The sequence below is a fragment of the Nerophis lumbriciformis genome, linkage group LG33 (assembly GCF_033978685.3).
Source record: "Nerophis lumbriciformis linkage group LG33, RoL_Nlum_v2.1, whole genome shotgun sequence".
In the NCBI taxonomy this organism is placed as follows: Eukaryota; Metazoa; Chordata; class Actinopteri; order Syngnathiformes; family Syngnathidae; genus Nerophis; species Nerophis lumbriciformis.
Genome location: NC_084580.2, coordinates 1,845,228 through 1,868,528, shown reverse-complemented (window position 1 = coordinate 1,868,528; position 23,301 = coordinate 1,845,228). Strand labels below are relative to the sequence as shown.

General features: G+C 41.4%; 1 protein-coding gene across 2 annotated transcripts in view; it reads right to left on the bottom strand.

Annotated features, from left to right (window-relative positions):
- Positions 1 to 16,097: 16,097 nt before the first annotated feature.
- The window catches only part of rnf122 (ring finger protein 122), a 55,935-nt gene continuing 48,731 nt past the window's right edge, over positions 16,098 to 23,301 (bottom strand). The window contains exons 3-6 of one of the 2 annotated variants that reach the window (XM_061928309.1): positions 21,058 to 21,103; positions 20,935 to 20,976; positions 20,770 to 20,849; positions 16,098 to 17,265 (exon numbers count right to left, since the gene is read on the bottom strand). In XM_061928309.1, coding sequence (XP_061784293.1) covers positions 17,151 to 17,265; positions 20,770 to 20,849; positions 20,935 to 20,976; positions 21,058 to 21,103 — 283 coding nt within the window. In that variant the 3' untranslated portion in view covers positions 16,098 to 17,150. Of the gene's footprint in view, positions 17,266 to 20,769; positions 20,853 to 20,934; positions 20,977 to 21,057; positions 21,104 to 23,301 lie in introns of both variants that reach the window. The other variant, XM_061928308.1, reaches the window with a different exon arrangement.

Here is a 23,301-nt window from a genome sequence, read left to right as displayed (position 1 = left end):
GTTGATGTACTTTAATTTACTCTACTGTACAATTATTGTAAAAAAAAAAAAAGAAGAAATTCCCTCACTATATGCTGCTACTTTTTCCCATGCTTTCAACCCTGCTGTTTATACAATGCTGTGGATAATTTACAGATTTTTCCGGGTCCACAAACCTCACATGCCGCCAATACATTTAGCCTTGTAACATCAGACCAATGGATTTGCCGAACAGGTTACTGTTGACCAATTACATTTTTCACATGAATTTAAATGCACTCACACAATAATTTAATCAGCCATTAAGCCCATTATGCACTCACCCTCATCATGGCGAAGAAACAGCGAAATGCACACGATGCAGCCCCAAACCCCAAGGAAATCGAAAAAGGAAAAAGAACAGCCACGCATAAAAAGGAAATCCACCACCAACAACAGGCCTCAAAAAGCCGGACCACCGTCTCTCAAAAAAGACAGCACGAACTCAGAGGCGAACCATCCCGAGACAAACGTGAAAGCAACAATGAGACCGTTTGTGCAGCCAGTATACGTACAAAATATTCATAAAATTAAGTGCAGCTCTATAGTCCGAAAATTACGGTACTATATTTTTCTCAGTGCAATCCATGACATTCTGTTATTTTTTATTTATGTGCAATACGAATGATTAAATTTGAAGACAATTGCATTACATAATAAGTACTAGAGCAAGTTTCTGTGTTGGATGTTTTATGATCAAATTTAAACTCAATGATCCATCAAGTTTGAAATGTGTTTTGCAGCTCTGCATAATCACACAAACATAAAACGTTCACTTTTTTTTGCCCTCTGAACGCTACCAGGCTGAAATGACAAACACAATCTTGTCTCTGTGTGTGTTGCCATCCTCAGCTTATTCCTAGCACAGTTGCCTCTTTATGACACAGGTAGAGGCCGATCTCATGAAAGAGCTGCCTATGTTTCCAGATCCACCCATGTATAGCCCACTCCCTCTGTGTGTGTGTGTGTGTGTGTGTGTGTGTGTGTGTGTGTGTGTGTGTGTGTGTGTGTGTGTGTGTGTGTGTGTGTGTGTGTGTGTGTGTGTGTGTGTGTTCTTGTATTTCTACCCTTCTTGAGACATCAACAAGGAAAAGTACCTTCCATATGAACAAGTTAGGACCGAAATCATGGTCCCAATACGGAAAACCATTGCATCTAAGAGATGCCAAATACTAGTGTGTGTGAACATTGCTCCAAAGTCAGGATTTTGTGTTGATTTAATGTGCGTACAAAAGTAAACATTGACAGGTGCAAAGGCAGCAGTATATGATAAAACAAGACGACAGCTAAAGAAGGACTTTCCTATTCATCCTCGGAAAAAACCCACCAGGTGAAGAGCTGACTTTTGTCATAATTTTGCCAAGTAAAATTCTGATTATTATTATAATATTGCCAAAGTTTTAAAGTTTTCTTATAGTCATACCAAAGACTATAAAAATGGGACCCATTACCTCCCTGCTTGGCACTCTGCATCAAGGGTTGGACTTGGGGGTTAAATCACCAAAAATGATTCCCGGGCGCGGCCACCGCTGCTGCTCACTGCTCCCCTCACCTCCCAGGGGGTGATCAAGGGTGATGGGTCAAATGCAGAGAATAATTTTGCCACACCTAGTGTGTGTGTGACAATCATTGGTACTTTAACTTAACTTTAACTTAAAACTGTGACTTTTGTCGAGTAAAATTACGACTCTTTTCATAAAATTGCCAAAATGTTAAGCTTTTCTTATAAAATTGCGACTGTTATTCAGTAAAATTCCAACTTTTATCATTATATTGCACAAATATTCAGTTTTTCTTGTAAAATGTTGACTTGCGTTGAGTAAAAATACGACTTTTATCATAATACTAGAGGTAGGCATTTTTCTGCTCGGTGACCTTGTGGGTAGAGTGTCTGCACTGAGATCGGTAGGCCGTGAGTTCAAACCCCGGCCGGCCGAGTCATACCAAAGACTATAAAAAGGGGACCCATTACCTCCCTGCTTGGCACTCAGCATTAAGGGTTGGAATTGGGGGTTAAATCACCAAAATGATTCCCGGGCGCGGCCACCGCTGCTGCTCACTGCTCCCCTCACCTCCCAGGGGGTGAAGAAGGGGATGGGTCAAATGCAGAGGACACATTTCACCACACCTAGTGTGTGTGTGACAATCATTGGTACTTTAACTAAGCATTTTCCGGCGGTCTCAAGAAGGTAACAAATACAAGAATGTGTGTGTGTGTGTGTGTGTGTGTGTGTGTGTGTGTGCGTGTGTGTGTGTGTGTGTGTGTGTGTGTGTGTGTGTGTGTGTGTGTGTGTGTGTGTGCGTGTGTGTGTGGCTGCAAGAGAGAAGAATATTGTAATTGCAGACACCTATGTTTTTACAATGCAGACTTTTTCACACTGTTTACCAACATATATTTACTAGATATTAATGTAGTAAAATATCTAAATAGCCTTAGCTGGATGCTTTATAAGTGAGTGAGCAGCGAAAAACATGTGTACTCACCATCTGATGGAAACCTGTCACTGTCCTGGTAGTCACAGCAAAAGAAGTAAAAACAACAAATCACAACGTTTGCTAGTGTTCAAGTAAAGGTGACATGAGGTTTTAAGTGTTCCTGCAGGAGCCAAGTGAGCTTCTGCATGCATCTTTGTATACAATCCTTCAGTCTCCACCTTTTCCCCAGCACCTCCCTCATGCTTGCATGGCGCTGCAGTTTTGGGTAATTGGGGTCTTGCACTTTCCATGTGGCAATGTACACATACAGTTTGACCTTTTTTCACCTGCGATTAACCCATACTTTTGCCTATTTTTATATATTTATGTTTTGAGATAGGCCTCAGCCCCCCTCGCCCTCTCCGCGACCCCGAGAGTGACAAGCGGTAGGAAATTGATGGATGGATGGATGTTACTACAGGAAGCTTGTGTTGGTTTAGGCACGTTTCATTGCTTGCAACTGCAGTACTGTGCAAACTTCTTCGGCCGTCGTTAGATTCAGCAGTGCTAAAATGTGTAATTAACACTTACAGTCGCGGTCAAAAGTTTGCATACACTTGTAAAGAACATAATGTCATGGCTGTCTTGCGTTTACAATCATTTCTACAACTCTTATTTTTTTGTGATAGAGTGATTGGAGCACATACTTGTTGGTCACAAAAAACATTCATGAGGTTTGGTTCCTTTATGAATTTATTATGAGTCTACTGAGAGCAAATCTGCTGGGTCAAAAGTATACATACAGCAATGTTAATATTTGGTTACATGTCCCTTGGCAAGTTTCACTGCAATAAGGCACTTTTGGTTGAATTTTTGACCACTCTTCTTGACAAAATTGGTGCAGTTCAGCTAAATGTGTTGGTTTTCTGACATGGACTTGTTTATTCTGCATTGTCCACACTAGAGATGTCCGATAATGGCTTTTTTGCCGATATCCGATATTCCAATATTATCCAACTCTTAATTACCGATATCAACCAATACCGATATATACAGTCGTGGAATTAACACATTATTTCAAACCCCGGCCGAGTCATACCAAAGACTATAAAAATGGGACCCATTACCTCCCTGCTTGGCACTCAGCATCAAGGGTTGGAATTGGGGGTTAAATCACCAAAATTATTCCCGGGCGCGGCCACCGCTGCTGCCCACTGCTCCCCTCACCTCCCAGGGGGTGATCAAGGGTGATGGGTCAAATGCAGAGAATAATCTCGCCACACCTAGTATGTGTGTGACAATCATTGGTACTTTAACTTTAACCTTTATGATGCATAATTTTGTTGTGATGCCCCGCTGGATGCATTAAACAATGTAACAAGGTTTTCCAAAATAAATCAACTGAAGTTATGGGAAAAAAATGCCAACATGGCACTGCCATATTTATTATTGAAGTCACAAAGTGCATTATTTTTTTTAACATGCCTCAAAACAGCAGCTTGGAATTTGGGACATGCTCTCCCTGAGAGAGCATGAGGAGGTTGAGGTGGGTGGGGTTGGGGGGGGTGGGGTTGAGGTGGAGGGTTAGCGGGGGTGTATATTGTAGCGTCCCGGAAGAGTAAGTGCTGCAAGGGGTTCTGGGTATTTGTTCTGTTGTGTTTATGTTGTGTTACGGTGCGCCCCCCCCCCCCCCCCAAAGGAGGGGGGGGGGGGGGGGCGTGCGTAGTACAGTACAGTGCAGACATTCGCGGGAGAAGCAGCAAAAAGGGTGAACGCGAGTCCCTACACAGCTCTGTGCATGCAGTACACCAGGCAGTGAGTGACTGACACAGCGCCACAGTCAGCACAGTTCAGTACGTGAACGTGAATCACTTCTGCAGCAGCAGTTCTGTGTGCAGGTCGGCGAATCACCGAATCACTTCTGCAGCAGCAGTTCTGTGCGCAGGTCGGCGAATCACCGAATCACTTGTGCAGTACCAGATCTGTGCGCAGGTTGGCGAATCACCGAATCACTTGTGCAGTACCAGTTCTGTGCGCAGGTCGGCGAATCACCGAATCACTTCTGCAGTAGCAGTTCTGTGGGCCAGAGGGCGACAGACGTGAAACGCTATCTGCCCTAACCCTAACCCTAACCCTTGACGTTCGCAAATTAACAGACATTGCAGCTGTAGAGATTCCGTTACTTTTAAAAACACTGTGTGCGTTTCCGGCCTGTCCAATAAACAAAATGTGACTAAATGTCTTGGTTGTTAAATATGTTTTATTGCACTGAAATGAAAATAAGAAATAAATAAAAGTGGGAAATAAAAAAAATAGTAATATCCTACTAAAATGCTTGCAATCAACAGTTAAACAAATAGGCCTCGTTTGTTTAGTGCAAAAACAAATATTAAATTAAGAAACCCTTAACAAATGCCAACATAAAAACGAAATTTTCTGTAGCAAAGAAAATGTAAACTTAAATATGCAAACAAAAAGAAAATAAATACCTTCAAAATTAAACAAATAAATGCCAACATAAAAACTAAATGTTCTGTAGCCTACGTTTAAAAATATAACAAAGAAAATATTAACTTAAATGTGCAAACAAAAAGAAAATAAATAGGCTACCTTAAATAAAACAAAACAAATATTAAACTAAGTGCCAGAAAAGCCAACATTAAAACTAAAATTTCTGTAGCTTACATTTAAAAATATAAAAATGGAAATATCAACTTAAATATGCAATAAAAAAGAAAATAAATAGCTTAAATAATATAAAAATCAAGATAAATAATAGCCCATGTAGTATATGTACATACATTAGTTATTATTTTTATTTTAAATCTTCTCAAACAGCCTGCCCTACACTTTACGCCCGCCCCTCCCCCTCGCGTCGCTGCTGCTCAGCCTTGCCCTGCACTGACTTTCTTTCTGTCTCCTCTACTCTCATAACTTGATGTGTTGAGATAATGTGTGTGTTTGTTTTCATGTGGCTTGAGTCAACATTAGCCGTTAGCTTGGAGAATGAATGGAGAGCGGATGCCAATGGCATGAAACATATCCCCGCGACCGGAGGAGAATCACTCGCGGCATTGGGGCAAGCAGAGCAGAGAGCGAGAGCGTTGTCGTTCACTGAGTGATTCATGTCGTTAATCCGCGGTGAACAAATCGTTCGCTCAGTCCCTCCCCCCGCCCCCATGATGAGTAGCTGGCTGCGTCGTTCGCCGACGTCACAGAATGCGCCAGTTCCACTCATACCGGCATGGTCGCGGCGGAGCTCAACTGAACTGAGAAAGGAACGAATCAGTTCATGAAGTGATTCGGTTCAGTACGTTCACTCAAAAGATTCGTTCATTCGAACGAATCGTTCGCGAACGACACAACACTAGTCCTGAGTAGTCGTGAGTTCAATCCCGGCCTTGGGATCTTTCTGTGTGGAGTTTGCATGTTCTCCCCGTGACTGCGTGGGTTCCCTCCGGGTACTCCGGCTTCCTCCCACCTCCAAAGACATGCACCTGGGGATAGGTTGATTGGCAACACTAAATTGGCCCTAGTGTGAGAATGTGAATGTTGTCTGTCTACCTGTGTTGGCCCTGCGATGAGGTGGCGACTTGTCCAGAGTGTACGCCGCCTTCCGCCCGATTGTAGCTGAGATAGGCTCCAGCGACCCCCCCGATCCCGAAGGGAATAAGCGGTAGAAAATGGATGGATGGATGGATTATGTGACTAGGCCGGCACGCAAAGGCAGTGCCTTTAAGGTTTATTGGCGCTCTGTACGTCTCTCTACGTCCGTGTACACAGCGCCGTTTTAAAAAGTCATACATTGTACTTTTTGAAACCGATACCGATAATTTTGAAACCGATACCGATAATTTCCGATAATACATTTTAAAGCATTTATCGTCCGATAATATCGGCAGTCCGATATTATCGGACATCCCTCGTCCACACGTTTACGTCAGGACTTTGGGAAGGCCATTCTAAAACCTTAATTCTAGTCTGATTTAGCCATTCCTTTACCACTTTTGACGTGAGTTTGGGGTCATTGTCCTGTTGGAACACCCAACTGCACCCAAGACCCAACCTCCGGGCTGATGATTTTAGGTTGTCCTGAAGAATTTGGAGGTAATCCTCCTTTTTCATTGTCCCATTTAAAGCACCAGCTCCATTAGCAGCAAAACAGGCCCAGAGCATAATACTACCACCACCATGCTTGACGGTAGGGATGGTGTTCCTGGGATTAAAGGCCTCACCTTTTCTCCTCCAAACATATTGCTGGGTATTGTGGCAAAACAGCTAAATTTTTGTTTCATCTGACCACAGAACTTTCCAAAGTCTTATCTTTGTCCATGTGATGTCAGGCTATGTCACATGACCAAACACCAGCTATTTCAGTGTATTCTGGGAGTTGCATTATCAATTGGTACCTTTTCTATCCTAATACCAGAGGTGGGACCAAGTCGTTGCTTTGCAAGTCACAAGTAAGTCTCAAGTCTTTGCCCTCAAGTCTCGAGTCAAGTCCCGAGTCAAGACAGGCAAGTCCCGAGTCAAGTCCAAAGTCAAGACTGGAAAGTCTCAAGTCAAGTCCCAAGTCCTGCATTTTAAGTTTCGAGTCCTTTCAAGTCCTTTTAACTACAGACTAATATATTTACACAGATTGTGTATGCTTTTAAAACGCTGTATTTATTTATTAAAACAAGTGCATTTAAAATTGAAGGAAAAAAAATAGTGCTGACATTGCACTTCATAATAGCACTATTAACCAGTCATTTTAAACATTTTCCTCATTCCTTTACAGAATAAACACATTTTAAAAAACAAGTGCAACTGTACTTATTTGTACAAAAGTGTTAACATTGTATTTCCATGGCATATTGCATTGTAACTAGTTCTACAGCAGTTTCTATCCTGTTCTTACCTTATCTCATTGATCTCATCTCATACTGTATGTGTTTATGTGAGCGTACACATGAAAAACATAACAAATACATGAACATAACAATGAACAGAGTTGTAATTTTTAGATGTCAGTGCCCTTTGCATTATGTACACATATTCTTAAAATAGTATACATTTTAACTGACCTTTATTTGACTATGTTTGTCTTTTTGTAGGTGGCTAAAATACGCGGTGCTGCTGACTGCCGTCTAACGTTACGTTACTGTGTGTGATACATTGACTAACGTAATGTTACTGTGTGTGATACATTGACTAACATAATGTTACTGTGTGTGATACATTGACTAACGTTACATTACTGTGTGTGATACATTGACTAACGTAATGTTTTGTGTAGGTACCTCATGAGACCCTGCTTAAAAAAATCACTTGACAAAAAGTATGAATAAGGTAGCAAACTGCAGTGGACGCAACAGATTGCAGTGTTTGCAATGACGTTGTAACCATAGACATCTTATAAGTAGATGCAGCATTGGTTGCTGTGATTTAGCCGCCATCTTGAAGTGGTGACGAGGACCCGGCGAGCAGCCTAAACTGACAGTTGACAGGTAGAAAACAAAGATGCCGGGCTGGTGTTCAGCGTTTTCCTACTCAGATGAGCGGACTGTTGAAAATAGGAATCGGGGGATTACTTTTCACAAGTAAGATTTAACATTAACGTACTATTGGTTGTATTTTATGAAAATAATATTACCACAGAGTTGAGAAGGAGCAAAGATCTTCAATATTTGTATGTGAAAATCACAAAGAAATCTTCTGGGGGAGGATGACGCCCCTACAGGGGTTTGGTTTACAAACTTTCAGCCCCACCTAAAACAAAATTCACCAGCCGCCACTGATGATGATGCATTCTCATTTTAGGCAAAATATAAGACAATACTTCCTTAACAGTATAATAGTAACCAGGAATAAGTCTTCAAGTAACAATATTCAAATACTAACATTGTTGGGTAAGATAGAATTTGGTTTTATTCTAAATCCAGTGAAACAGATTGGTGGTTTTAGCTGAGATGAAGACTTTCAGGTGTTTATATATGTTTAAGTATTTGGCAGACGCTTTTATCCAAAGCGACATACATAAAAAATACATATATAACAATCACTGTAAACATTATCATTTAAGGGAAGAATGTAATAGAAAATATCAATACAAAGTGTCAAGATAGAATAAACTCTCTGCTGCTGCAGCAACAGAGATACAGTCTACAGGTCCCTAAGATATATAGATATCTAGTGTATTCATACATTGTTCATGTAGGATAAACGCATGTATATATAACCTAATCATATTGTTTCTTGAATTTAAAAATAGCTGAGCGTTTTTTTCCCCTTTCTCTGGGATTATATTCCCAGTTTTGATCTCGGACGTCTGGTCACTTATAGCGTATAAGAATATTATATTACTGTTAAGCAAACTATGAATAATAAAACAAGACAAAACATGTGTCCGTTATTATAGCTGCACGTATGACAAAAAAGCGCGTGAAAATCAGTGGTATTTAGTGAGGTAAAATTAATTAAATGCGCTGACAGTTAATTGTTCCTGCCAAATGAATTGCAATGAGTGGAGCGGATCACCACTCCAAGATGGCGGCCCCGCGTCTCGTCTGCGCCAGTAGGCAGTAGCGCTCGATGCTGCGTCTACTTAGAAGATGTCTATGGTTATAACGTTAGCAGTGAGTTTGCAGCCTCACTGATTTAACTACACAGCAAATAAAAGTTACATTACTTAGCCAATAAAAGTTATTTTACATTCAAAACTTACCCTTCTTTGTGCAACTTCAAATGTCGAACGAAGTTGGAAGTTGTTGCGTCTCCGTCTGCAATATTCGAACTGCGTGATTTGCATACGGCAATTCGTTTTTTGTTGACCAAGTCGTAGTTTTTATACCCGAACAAACCAACTTTGGCATAATTGTTTATCACTGGCACGTTGTTGGACAACTCTTGTTCATTGGTTGTCCTGCAATTTGATTGGATGAATGCTGTGTGATGAACATAACGTAGATCTAATTTGATTGGCTGTTGTACTGACAGCACACCAGCTGACAGGAACAACACGCTGACAGACACACACGTAGAAAATGAAAGATACGGAGCGCTCCCAAATAACTTTTTAAGCTTTGGGTTTTGGGGAAAGTAGCAAGTCATGTCAAGTCAAAAGGCTCAAGTCCAAGTGAAGTCACAAGTCATTGATGTTGAAGTCTAAGTCGAGTTGCAAGTCTCTTTACATTTTGTCAAGTCGAGTCTATAAAGTCATCAAATTCATGACTCGAGTCTGACTCGAGTCCAAGTCATGTGACTCGAGTCCACACCTCTGCCTAATACTGTACAAACTGGCTATTTTATATGGGGTGCTGAATGTAAAAGTTCAGTCACACTTTTGTAGCAGTTATATTTCTCATATTTAGCTGACTTTTCTCACAGTTAACTCACTTTTTTCACATTTAACACACTTTTCTCAAATTTAGCTCATTTTCATCACATTTAAGTTTAAATTAAATGTTGACTAAATATTATATCTAAATGTTGAATCTAAATCTAAATGTTAAATCTAAATCTTATATCTAAATTTAAATGTTATATATTAACCTAAATCTCAAATCTAAATCTGAATGTTAAATATAAATCCAAATGTTAAATTTGAGCCTATATGTTAACTCTAAATATAAATGTTGAATCTAAATCTGTATCTTAAATGTAAATCTAAATGTTGAATCTAAACCTAAATGTTAAGTCTAAATGTGAATGTTAAACCTAAATCTAAATGTTGAATCTAAATCTAAATCTAAATCTTAAATATAAATCTATATCTAAATGTGAGTGACAAATGTTAAGTTGAAGCCTAACTGTTAAACCTAAATATTATGTTATGATTATTATTTCTTCTTCGGTCTTCGGTCAACAAAATAAACACAATCAGTTTTACAGCCATAAATTCATAATTTGACAATTTTAAAGGCCAAAACGGTTTAGGCTGAATTTAAGCACTAATTTCACCAAAACCTTGAATACTTAAACTTAAATACAAGATGCAGTAAAACCAGGAAACATCAGTCTCTGATATTGAGCTTCATAAAAATGTGAAAATATATCTGTTAGAAAAGTATAACCAAACTTTTACATTCGGCACCCCATAAGTTTACACACACAAAAAAAAAAAAATTAAAAAAAAAAAAAAAAAAAAATTAAAAAAAAAAAAAAAAAATATATATATATATATATATATATATATATATATATATATATATATATATATATATATATATATTTTTTTTTTTTTTTTTTTTTTTTTTTTTAAGGGTTACAACACTGTTAGAGTATAATAAATGTATAATTAAATTAATAGAATACATTTATAATTACTCCTCTCTGAGCTGCCACCTTAACGTGGTAGAGGAGTTTGCGTGTCCCAATGATCCTAGGAGCTATGTTGTCCGGGGGCTTCCATGCCCCCTGGTAGGGTCTCCCAAGACAAACAGGTCCTAGGTGAGGGATCAGACAAAGAGCAGCTCGAAGACTTCTATGGAAATGCAAGAACCGAGACTCAGATTTCCCTCGCCCGGACGCGGGTCACCGGGGCCCCCCTCCGGAGCCAGGCCCGGAGTTGGGGCACGATGGCGAGCGCCTGGTGGCCGGGCCTGTCCCCATGGGGCCCGGCCGGGCACAGCCCGAAGAGGCAACGTGGGTCCCCCCTCCAATGGGCTCACCACCCATAGCAGGGGCCATAGAGGTCGGGTGCAATGTGAGCTGGGCGGTAGCCGAAGGCAGGGCACTTGGCGGTCCGATCCTCGGCTACAGAAGCTAGCTCTTGGGACGTGGAACGTCACCTCGCTGGGGGGGAAGGAGCCTGAGCTAGTGCGCGAGGTAGAGAAGTTCCGGTTGGATATAGTCGGACTCACCTCGACGCACAGCAAGGGCTCTGGAACCAGTTCTCTCGAGAGGGGCTGGACTCTCTTCCACTCTGGCGTTGCCAGCAGTGAGAGGCGACGGGCTGGGGTGGCAATTCTTGTTGCCCCCCGGCTCAGAGCCTGCATGTTGGAGTTCAACCCGGTGGACGAGAGGGTAGCTTCCCTCCGCCTTCGGGTGGGGGGACGGGTCCTGACTGTTGTTTGCGCTTACGCGCCAAACAGCAGCTCAGAGTACCCACCCTTTTTGGATTCACTCGAGGGAGTACTTGAGAGTGCTCCCCCGGGTGATTCCCTCGTTCTACTGGGGGACTTCAACGCTCATATTGGCAACGACAGTGAAACCTGGAGAGGCGTGATTGGGAAGAATGGCCGCCCGGATCTGAACCCAAGTGGTGTTTTGTTATTGGACTTTTGTGCCCGTCACGGATTGTCCATAACGAACACCATGTTCAAACATAAGGGTGTCCATATGTGCACTTGGCACCAGGACACCCTAGGCCGCAGTTCTATGATCGACTTTGTAGTTGTGTCATCGGATTTGCGGCCTCATGTTTTGGACACTCGGGTGAAGAGAGGGGCGGAGCTTTCTACCGATCACCACCTGGTGGTGAGTTGGCTGCGATGGTGGGGGAGGATGCCGGACAGACCTGGCAGGCCCAAACGCATTGTGAGGGTTTGCTGGGAACGTCTGGCAGAGTCTCCTGTCAGAGAGAGTTTCAATTCCCACCTCCGGAAGAACTTTGAACATGTCACGAGGGAGGTGCTGGACATTGAGTCCGAGTGGACCATGTTCCGCACCTCTATTGTCGAGGCGGCTGATTGGAGCTGTGGCCGCAAGGTAGTTGGTGCCTGTCGTGGCGGTAATCCTAGAACCCGTTGGTGGACACCGGCGGTGAGGGATGCCGTCAAGCTGAAGAAGGAGTCCTATCGGGTTCTTTTGGCTCATGGGACTCCTGAGGCAGCGGACAGGTACCGACAGGCCAAGCGGTGTGCGGCTTCAGCGGTCGCGGAGGCAAAAACTCGGACATGGGAGGAGTTCGGGGAAGCCATGGAAAACGACTTCCGGACGGCTTCGAAGCGATTCTGGACCACCATCCGCCGCCTCAGGAAGGGGAAGCAGTGCACTACCAACACCGTGTATGGTGCGGATGGTGTTCTGCTGACCTCGACTGCGGAAGTTGTGGATCGGTGGAGGGAATACTTCGAAGACCTCCTCAATCCCACCAACACGTCTTCCTATGAGGAAGCAGTGCCTGGGGAATCTGTGGTGGGCTCTCCTATTTCTGGGGCTGAGGTTGCTGAGGTAGGTAAAAAGCTCCTCGGTGGCAAGGCCCCGGGGGTGGATGAGACCCGCCCGGAGTTCCTTGAGGCTCTGGATGCTGTAGGGCTGTCTTGGTTGACAAGACTCTGCAGCATCGCGTGGACATCGGGGGCAGTACCTCTGGATTGGCAGACCGGGGTGGTGGTTCCTCTCTTTAAAAAGGGGAACCGGAGGGTGTGTTCTAACTATCGTGGGATCACACTCCTCAGCCTTCCCGGTAAGGTCTATTCAGGTGTACTGGAGAGGAGGCTACGCCGGATAGTCGAACCTCGGATTCAGGAGGAACAGTGTGGTTTTCGTCCTGGTCGTGGAACTGTGGACCAGCTCTATACTCTCGGCAGGGTCCTTGAGGGTGCATGGGAGTTTGCCCAACCAGTCTACATGTGCTTTGTGGACTTGGAGAAGGCATTCGACCGTGTCCCTCGGGAAGTCCTGTGGGGAGTGCTCAGAGAGTATGGGGTTTCGGACTGTCTGATTGTGGCGGTCCGCTCCCTGTATGATCAGTGTCAGAGCTTGGTTCGCATTGCCGGCAGTAAGTCGGACACGTTTCCGGTGAGGGTTGGACTCCGCCAAGGCTGCCCTTTGTCACCGATTCTGTTCATAACTTTTATGGACAGAATTTCTAGGCGCAGTCAAGGCGTTGAGGGGATCCGGTTTGGTGGTTGCAGGATTAGGTCTCTGCTTTTTGCAGATGATTTGGTCCTGATGGCTTCATCTGGCCAGGATCTTCAGCTCTCACTGGATCGGTTCGCAGCTGAGTGTGAAGCGACTGGGATGAGAATCAGCACCTCCAAGTCCGAGTCCATGGTTCTCGCCCGGAAAAGGGTGGAGTGCCATCTCCGGGTTGGGGAGGAGATCTTGCCCCAAGTGGAGGAGTTCAAGTACCTCGGAGTCTTGTTCACGAGTGAGGGAAGAGTGGATCGTGAGATCGACAGGCGGATCGGTACGGCGTCTTCAGTAATGCGGACGCTGTATCGATCCGTTGTGGTGAAGAAGGAGCTGAGCCAGAAGGCAAAGCTCTCAATTTACCGGTCGATCTACGTTCCCATCCTCACCTATGGTCATGAGCTTTGGGTTATGACCGAAAGGACAAGATCACGGGTACAAGCGGCCGAAATGAGTTTCCTCCGCCGGGTGGCGGGGCTCTCCCTTAGAGATAGGGTGAGAAGCTCTGTCATCCGGGGGGAGCTTAAAGTAAAGCCGCTGCTCCTCCACATCGAGAGGAGCCAGATGAGGTGGTTCGGGCATCTGGTCAGGATGCCACCCGAGCGCCTCCCTAAGGAGGTGTTTAGGGCATGTCCGACCGGTAGGAGGCCACGAGGAAGACCCAGGACACGTTGGGAAGACTATGTCTCCCGGCTGGCCTGGGAACGCCTCGGGATCCCCCGGGAGGAGCTGGACGAAGTGGCTGGGGAGAGGGAAGTCTGGGCTTCCCTGCTTAGGCTGCTGCCCCCGCCACCCGACCTCGGATAAGCGGAAGAAGATGGATGGATGGCATTTATAATTAAATTAATAGAATAAATTTATTAGATAATAAAAACATTTTAATAAATAAATTAAATATATTAAAACCTCTAAAGGTTTTAGTGGCCACATGCTTGGACAGCACTTTTTAGCTCATATTTCCAAAATTGTGTACACGACTGAATTGGGGTCTTATGGCCCTTATGTGGACACTTATAATGCCATCTGGTGGCGTCAGAACAGTATAACATACAATGGAATTTGGAAGAAAAAAAAGTGTAAAAATAAGAATTAGCATGTCACTAAACATGAAGTACACGTTTGTTACTTATGGACTAAGCACATCATATAAAAAGATGATTCTTAGTTTTTTATTCTAATTAGGGTTCAATAAGCCCAAATAGCAAAGAGAAATAAAAAAAAAGCATGTAAACAAACAGCTTGGGCCTTAAAAGGTTAAATTAATAAAATATTACAAATCATAATATATAATTACTTTATATAGCCTGATACAACAGTATACATATTTGTAAACTCAACTCAGGACATGCATTGTAGTATATTACAGGCAAATAATGTAAAACCTCACTTATAGATAAGCTAGCACCAAACAGAAACAGAAACCACATATATAAATACAAAACCATTTTAATATCTGATCTGACCTGAGGATGGCGCCACATGCATTCTGCATAGCAACACATCAACAAGCTGAGTGAAATAGACAAGTGGGTTTCTTGTGGCTTCCAGTTATTTACATCAGTTAGTTTACAAAAATATGGAACTTGTTTGGCTTCATATTATCATTAGTACTAATAATGTGCTTTGTGAAATTTGTGATCAGGTCAGGCAGTGTTTTGCGTCATAATTTACACTTTTTTTTTGTTAAAAAACAAAACAAAACAAAAAACAGCAGTGGAATGTACAGAAGAACCAACAATATTGTCTCAAAACACTGCAGACTCTGCAGCCTTATAATCCCAACGATCTGATATGTTTGTTTTTTAACATGAACTCAAAGTGCATTTATCTTCAAAATACGACATCACAGAACCGCACAACTATATTGTAGTTAGGGCATTTCTGCCCCTTCATCAGGTACACCTGCACAATCTAACGAGACCCAATAAAGCTGCAAAATCTTACTGTGGGTAAGAAAGAAAAAAAATCAGTAATATTTATTAGTGGTTGTGGTGTATCAAATCAGAGCTGTACTGCATCATACTGACAGCTATTATTTTGATATTTAGCCACATGTGACAGTGTGGTCATTCACCACTGCCTGCAAACCACAAGTCGTAAAATAAATTGTTAAATTCAAGCATTATTATCTTCATTATTTCTCGTACAGTTCTCGTATTAGATCACATTACATTTTGCAGGTAACACTGTGGCCACTGAGTGTGTGATAAGTGATAACACAATAAAAAAACATGTTAAGAGACAATAATGTGCAACATTAACCCTCTATGGAGCAAGTTGAACCCTATATAATTATTATAGTAATTTCAGTAACATTTTCAAAAAATGATTTGTCATAACACAGTTTTTTTCCAATTGCTTACACACTAAATTTTACATTTTCACAGTTAAAGTCTGCACACAGTAAACAAAACCACTGTGCAGATTTGTCTAATATTAGGCATAGACTCTGCTTCACAGTTTTTGCGAAATATTACACACAATGCTTTACACACATCTTCCCATCTTGCACATGGGATACTACGACCTGATCCAGCTAGACATCTTTTTTTTTTCTAACCTTTTTATTTGTCTTAGATTTTAATTTGTACTGCATGTCAATATTAACTACTGTGATATGTTACTTTACCTGACTGTGCTAAAAAATAATAATACATATTTTCAGTTTGCAGCATCATTGTTGACCACTTCTTGAAAAGATTACAGGATATTTTTACTTTCTCTTTAGGTCCTTGCGTATAGGCCCACTTCAAAGTAAACAATGACGATTGCTGTGGATTTGCCAATATATTTTGCTACAGTAATCATTCATCACATATGCAAAATGCCCCAAACATGTGATTTCTTATAGCAAAATAGTTTTTTTTTTATAAATGTGTTTTGTATTTATCACTGTTCTGGGTAACTCACTCCAATAGTGTCTTATCATTTGAAGTCTGTGTGAGTGAAATGACGATAAAACTGCATTTTTACAAATGCTTGCTTTATTTTGAGGAATGGGCATATGTTTTGACTTAAGTGTGTCATTTTGAAAAAAAATGTAATGTTGTGTTTGGAAAAGTGTGTAAATCCTTTTGAAAAAAGACACAGTTAGTAAAATTGTGTGTAAGCAAATGGACAAAAGGGTAATACAAGTGCATGTCCTTTTCTTTAACCATAATTAATATTTTTCAATGATCATTTAGTATTAGTTGATATCATGCCGCACTTTTGTCAAATATATATTTTTAAATTGTTTAATTTTTCACTCATTCGATGATGTAATGATTTGTTTACATTATTTCATAAATGTTTTTCGTTATTATCATTACCTTGATTTGCTGATTGGTCACTTGCACCATAAAGGGTGAATTAATGTGTTGGTGTGTGATTGCTACAATTGAACTTTGTAGTTCAAATTAGGTATTTAAAAAAACAAAAAAGAAAAACAAAAGAAGAACCTCCATCTCCTTTAAGCCACATTTGATCGGCATGTCCTTGCTACAAAGCTTTGTCCTCATCTTCTTCACATTACGCGGATGTACACTCATGCGGTCGTCTCATTGGTCCCACGGGAGTCAACTGAACACTTCTGGCTGTAAAAACAAAACGAAACCGTTGACCTCAGTGGAGGGAAGATGTGTGGAGAGAGATAGATGTGGAGTGAAGACTGATTAAGCACGGATGTGTGGGTGGTTGAAGATTATCAAGAAGGTGCCTCCGTGTTGCTATCTTAGGGTTGGGTTGCTAGGTAACAACATCCCTCAACAGAATATTTTTCTGGTTGGTTAGCCAGACCCAAAGTTCCCTTATGATGTCCTTGCAGCAGCCAAACACTGGTCCTTCTCCCCTGTTGGTGCCTACCGCCACTACAACCAAGGTGCGATGCGGTTGCTAGGTTACACCAGTTCATCCAGCAGGGTACCGATGCTGTGGTGCTGCACTGGGGGGCCGGCGATGGGTTTGTTGCACATGGGGCACACACAGCGCACCTCCAGCCACTTGACAAGACATCTGCAGAGACACACGCACACACACACACACACACACGCACACACAAACATTTTTAAGTGTGTGTGTTATTTCTTTTCTTTGCACCAATTAACAACAAATGCAACAAAAACACAATTTGGTCAATGTCTAATTTGTCTGTATCATGAACATAAAACAACTGGACACAACATTATTATAGGTTACACAATACAGAACCATTACTTAACAATAAGATCAATACAAACCCTGGAACAAAAATTCTACAAAACTAATACAATAAAAAAAAGGTAACACTTTAGTATGGGGAACACATATTCACCATTAATTAGTTGCTTATTAATGCAAATTAGTAACATATTGGCTCTTAATTAGTCTCTATTAAGTACTTATTAATGCCTTATTCTGCATGGCCTTATTATAAAACCAGTAAGCCATTAAGTAAGAGTCTTCCCTCAACATACTTGCCAACCTTGAGACCTCCGATTTCGGGAGGTGGTGGCAGGGGCGTGGTTGGGGACGTGGTTAAGAGGGGAGGAGTATATGTACAGCTAGAATTCACCAAGTCAAGTATTTCATATATATATATATATATATATATATATATATATATATATATATATATATATATATATATATATATATATATATATATATATATATATATATATATATATATATATATATATATATATAAGAAATACTTGACTTTCAGTGAATTCTAGCTATATATATATATATATATATATATATATATATATATATATATATATATATATATATATATATATATATATATATATATATATATATATATATAAATAAGAGAAATACTTGAATTTCAGTGTTCATTTATTTACACATACACACACACACATAACACTCATCTACTCATTGTTGAGTTAAGGGTTGAATTGTCCATCCTTGTTCTATTCTCTGTCAATATTTTTCTAACCATGCTGAACACCCTCTCTGATGATGCATTCTGCTTCGTCTCCTTGTTGTGTGCGCAGTTGTGCACTGCACTCTCTAAAAGCCATAGATGTTATTGTCACATATGCATGTACAGTAGATGGCAGTATTGTCCTGTTTAAGATTGTCACAACATTGCTGTTTACGGCAGACGAACTGCTTTACGGTAGACGAAAACGTGACTGCTGTTGTTGTGTGTTGTTACCGCGCTGGGAGGACGTTAATGAAACTGCCTAACAATAAACCCACATAAGAAACCAAGAACTCGCCCTCGATCATTCTACAGTTATAACGTCATTGGGCAGGCACGCTGTTTATATTGTGGGAAAGCGGACGTTTAAACAGGCTGACTACACGTCACTCAGGTCGCATGGAGCTGGAGGGGGCGTGGCCTCCAGCTCCGCCTGAATTTCGGGAGATTTTCGGGAGAAAATTTGTCCCGGGAGGTTTTCGGGAGAGGCGCTGAATTTCGGGAGTCTCCCGGAAAATCCGGGAGGGTTGGCAAGTATGTCCCTCAATAACCTCAGAATTATTGTTTATTAGTAACCCTAACCCTTATATGTTCCCCTAGTGTCCAAATAACTCTAAATTAAGTCTTTGTTACTTTAATAAGCAACTAATTAATGGTGAATATGTTCTTCATGCTAAAGTGTTACCAAAAAAAAAATGTATTTCATATAATTAAATATTAATGTACAACATTTAATTTAATGGAATTTAATTTAATTGAACTTAATACAAATGGGCCACAATAATACAAATGATTAAGTGTTGCATTAATACCTTTCGAAACTGAGCATTATTCAATCATTCAATCAAAGTTTATTTACATAGCTCTTAATCACAAATGGGCAGCACGGTGGGAGAGGGGTTAGTGCATCTGCCTCACAATACGAAGGTCCTGAGTAGTCTTGGGTTCAATCCTGGGCTCGGGATCTTTCTGTGTGGAGTTTGCATGTTCTCCCCGTGACTGCGTGGGTTCCCTCCGGGTACTCCGGCTTCCTCCCACCTCCAAAGACATGCACCTGGGGATAGGTTGATTGGCAACACTAAATTGGCCCTAGTGTGTGAATGTGAGTGTGAATGTTGTCTGTCTATCTGTGTTGGCCCTGCGATGAGGTGGCGACTTGTCCAGGGTGTACCCCGCCTTCCGCCCGATTGTAGCTGAGATAGGCTCCAGCGCCCCCCGCGACCCCAAAGGGAATAAGCGGTAGAAAATGGATGGATGGATGGATTAATCACAAATGCCTCACAAACCACGAAATGAGCCAACATCCAGGCAAGATTTTTTAAGTTTGCAAAGTGTCAATAAAGCTTTTATAAAAGCCCAAAATGATGTAACATGCTGGAAACGTCCTCCGACATCAGGAGACAAAGGGACTATTTTAAGCCTTTGCCGTGGAAATGAAATTGACCCAAACCAACTGACCTTGCCAAAATAATAAAGGAAGCCGTTTGATGAGCTTTTAATAGTTTAACTCAACAATGGAGGCCATCTGAGTAGAATAATGTCAGTCCAGAGGCCCTGTTTGTTTGAGGGGTCATATCCCTCTTGATTGAACATACATACAACATATACAACACAACATGTTAAAAAAAGACAGGTGTAATTTACAAACCCCAAAACCAGTGAAGTTGGCACGTTGTGTAAATCGTAAATAAAAACAGAATACAATGATTTGCAAATCCTTTTCAACTTATATTCAATTGAATAGACTGCAAAGACTAGATATTTCATGTTTGAACTGAGAAAGTTCTGAGAGTTTTTTGCAAATAATCATTAACTTAGAATTTAATGGCAGCAACACATTGCAAAAAAGTTGGCACAGGGTATTTTTACCACTGTGTTACATGGCCTTTCCTGAGGAGACTAATTTTTGAAGCTTTTCAGGTGGAATTCTTTCCCATTCTTGCTTGATGGACAGCTTAAGTTGTTCAACAGTCCGGGGTCTCCGTTGTGGTATTTTACGCTTCATATTTCATTCATATTTTCAATGGGGAACAGGTCTGGACTACAGGCAGGCCAGTCTAGTACCCGCACTCTTTTGCTATGAAGCCATGCTGTTGCTACACGTGGCTTGGCATTGTCTTGCTGAAATAAGCAGGGGCGTACATGATAACATGCTTGGATGGCAACATATGTTGCTCCAAAACCTGTATGTACCTTTCAGCATTAATGGTGCCTTCACAGATGTGTAAGTTACCCATGCCTTGGCCACTAATACACCCCCTTACCATCACAGATGCGACCCCGAAGGGAATAAGCGGTTAAAAATGGATGGATGGATGGATAGTGTGTGAATGTGAGTGTGAATGTTGTCTATCTGTGTTGACCCTGCGATGAGGTGGCGACTTGTCCAGGGTGTACCCCGCCTTCCGCCCGAATGCAGCTAAGATAGGCTCCAGCACCCTCCGCGACCCCGAAAGAGACAAGCGGTAGAAAATGGATGGATGGATGTATTCTGTTTTTATTTACAATTTACACAAGGTGCCAACTTCACTGGTTTTGGGTTTTGTAAAACAAACAATCTACCTTTTTTATGTACCAATACTCACTTTCGATGAAAAGCATGTTGGCATGGCAACACTCCGAGCTCGTCTTTAAACTTAAAGTCCTCCAGACACACGGCGCACGTCTGCTGTGTGAGTGACGGACAGCACACTCAACCTTTTGACATTCACGTTGATTGTTTTTGAAATGAAGTGCATGCGCGTTCTTACCCCGTGCAGATTCAACCTTTTGGGATCTCCTTTCAAAACCACCTGTGGAGACAAAATGATGTTTAAATGTCAGTACATGTAGAAGATAGTGGGATGTGTTGATGTGTTGTTCTTCAGGCCCACCTCTCTGTATCCAAACCGCTCACTCTGGGCTTGGTGTCGAAGTTTGCTAAGGAACAATTGACACACACAATACTAAATATTGGTAAAAGACCAGTGTGACACAACAGAAATATAAAATAAAGAGATTGATTGTCAAGTACGTGATCAGACTTTTTTTTTTTTATAATTAATCATTATAATACCATTGATACCATATAAGACGACCCTTTTTTGAGAGACCAGTCTTTAAGAAAATATGTTTTAGACAAAAATCATGTTTTTTTTAAACATTTTAAACACAAACTTAGACTCTCGTAGAAGAAGTCCTTCAAGGACTCTCTGGGAATATAAGACAGAACGACCCATGGCACAGCTTAGGCGACCACAGATGATGTGGTCGCCTAAAGTCGGGACCCGGGGTGGACCACTCATCTATGCATCAGTTGATGACGTCTCTGCGCTGCTGACTTGTCTCCACCCAAGACAATCTCCGTCTGGCCCCACTATGGACTGGACTCTCACACTATTACCGCATTTTTCGGACTATAAGTCGCAGTTTTTTTCATAGTTTGGCCGGGGGTGCGACTTACACTCAAGAGCGACTTATGTGTGAAATTATTAACACATTACCACAAAATACCAAATAATATTATTTAACTCATTCACGTAAGAGACTAGACCAGGGGTCCTCAAGTACAAATCTTGAAGGTCCACAAATGTTTTTTTGAAACAGGCTGGGTCCGTTTATTATCGGTCAAGCTTATATAGTAGCAGGAGGTAGGTAGTAGTTGAACATTTTCTTAAAATTAACAAAAATAAAATAAATATCCAATAAAATACATGAAAGATTTTCTTTGAAACAAAAATAAATAAGAACTTAAATAAAACTTTCAGTTTTAACAAAAAATAAATACTTTTAAACACAACCCTCCTATCCCTGGTAAACAAATGATCTCAGCAGATCTCATTCATGTGCAAATATAACTATGGTACAGTACATCCCCATTGTGTAAAACACAGCTGCTCAATGGGAGAATTGGGCTCTTGGGGTTGAAACCAAGACTTTGAACTTTGGCACAAAACATTTGATGATCATTGCCACTGAATAAATCCAGGCCAGTGTCATTAAGTACACTTCTCTGAAATCATGAGAAGTGTACTCATGATTTCAGAGTACACTTCTCCAAGACTTGCACAAAGGACAGACTGGTGGATTATGCAGTGATAAGATATCAGGCCAGGGTGGTGTTCTCTCAGACGCGGAACCAGTCCCTTCTTTCTCCCCAACATGGCTGGAGCTCCATCAGTAGCAATGGACACAACTTTCTTCAGATCTATCCCTTTTTCATTCAGCATTTCTGATATTGCTTTATAGATGTATTCTCCCCTTGTTTGTCCACTGAGGTTTGCCAGGCTCAAAACATCTTCAATAAACTCCCCCTTTTCCTCATCATAATACCTCACAAACACCAACAACTGAGCATTGTCAGTGGTGTCAGTGGACTCATCCACTGCTAGGGATATGCACTCTGCGTTTTTTTTATCATCACAAAGCTGCTTGGACAAATCACCAGCCAGTATTTCAGCACGTCTGGTAGCTGTGGCATCAGAGAGTGGGATTTGATTTATTTTAGCTGTCATTTCCTCCTTTTCTTTGCCTTCAAACATGGCACCCATCACTTCAGTCAAGCATTATTTAATTATTTCTGCATCAGAGAATGACTTCTTGTGTTTACCCAAAACCCATGTTGCTATTTGTTTTTGTGTCATAGATTTAACAAAAATCTTGCTTGATGTTTCATATGACTTTTTCAGCCTCGTGATTTCTTTTTTTCTCAGCTCTGAATCATGAGGAAATGTCTCTTCAAATTCGCGGTGCTCTTTCAGATAGTGACGTTTCAGATTTTCACTTTTCACCAGAGCAACAGCACTGTTGCATATTAGACACATTGGTCTGGTACTTGCAGTAGGTAGGATGAAACATATTGCTCTGTCCATTCTTCCTTGAAACGTCGGTTTTCCCTGTCCACCTTTCTTTTACCAGCCTGAACCAACTTGGAGCTTGCCATTGTGATTTGATTCACATTCAGTGACTGACGAGTGAACAGTTAGCGAAGTAGCGATACGAGACAACTGTGTGCCTTCAGCGAAAGGTTCCATGCACTGTACACATGTGTATGACCCAGGTGGTAACAGCCTATCAGCGCGTCGTTGTGATAGAGATGACAACCCATACCCCGGAATCAGCCAATCAGAGTGGCGTTC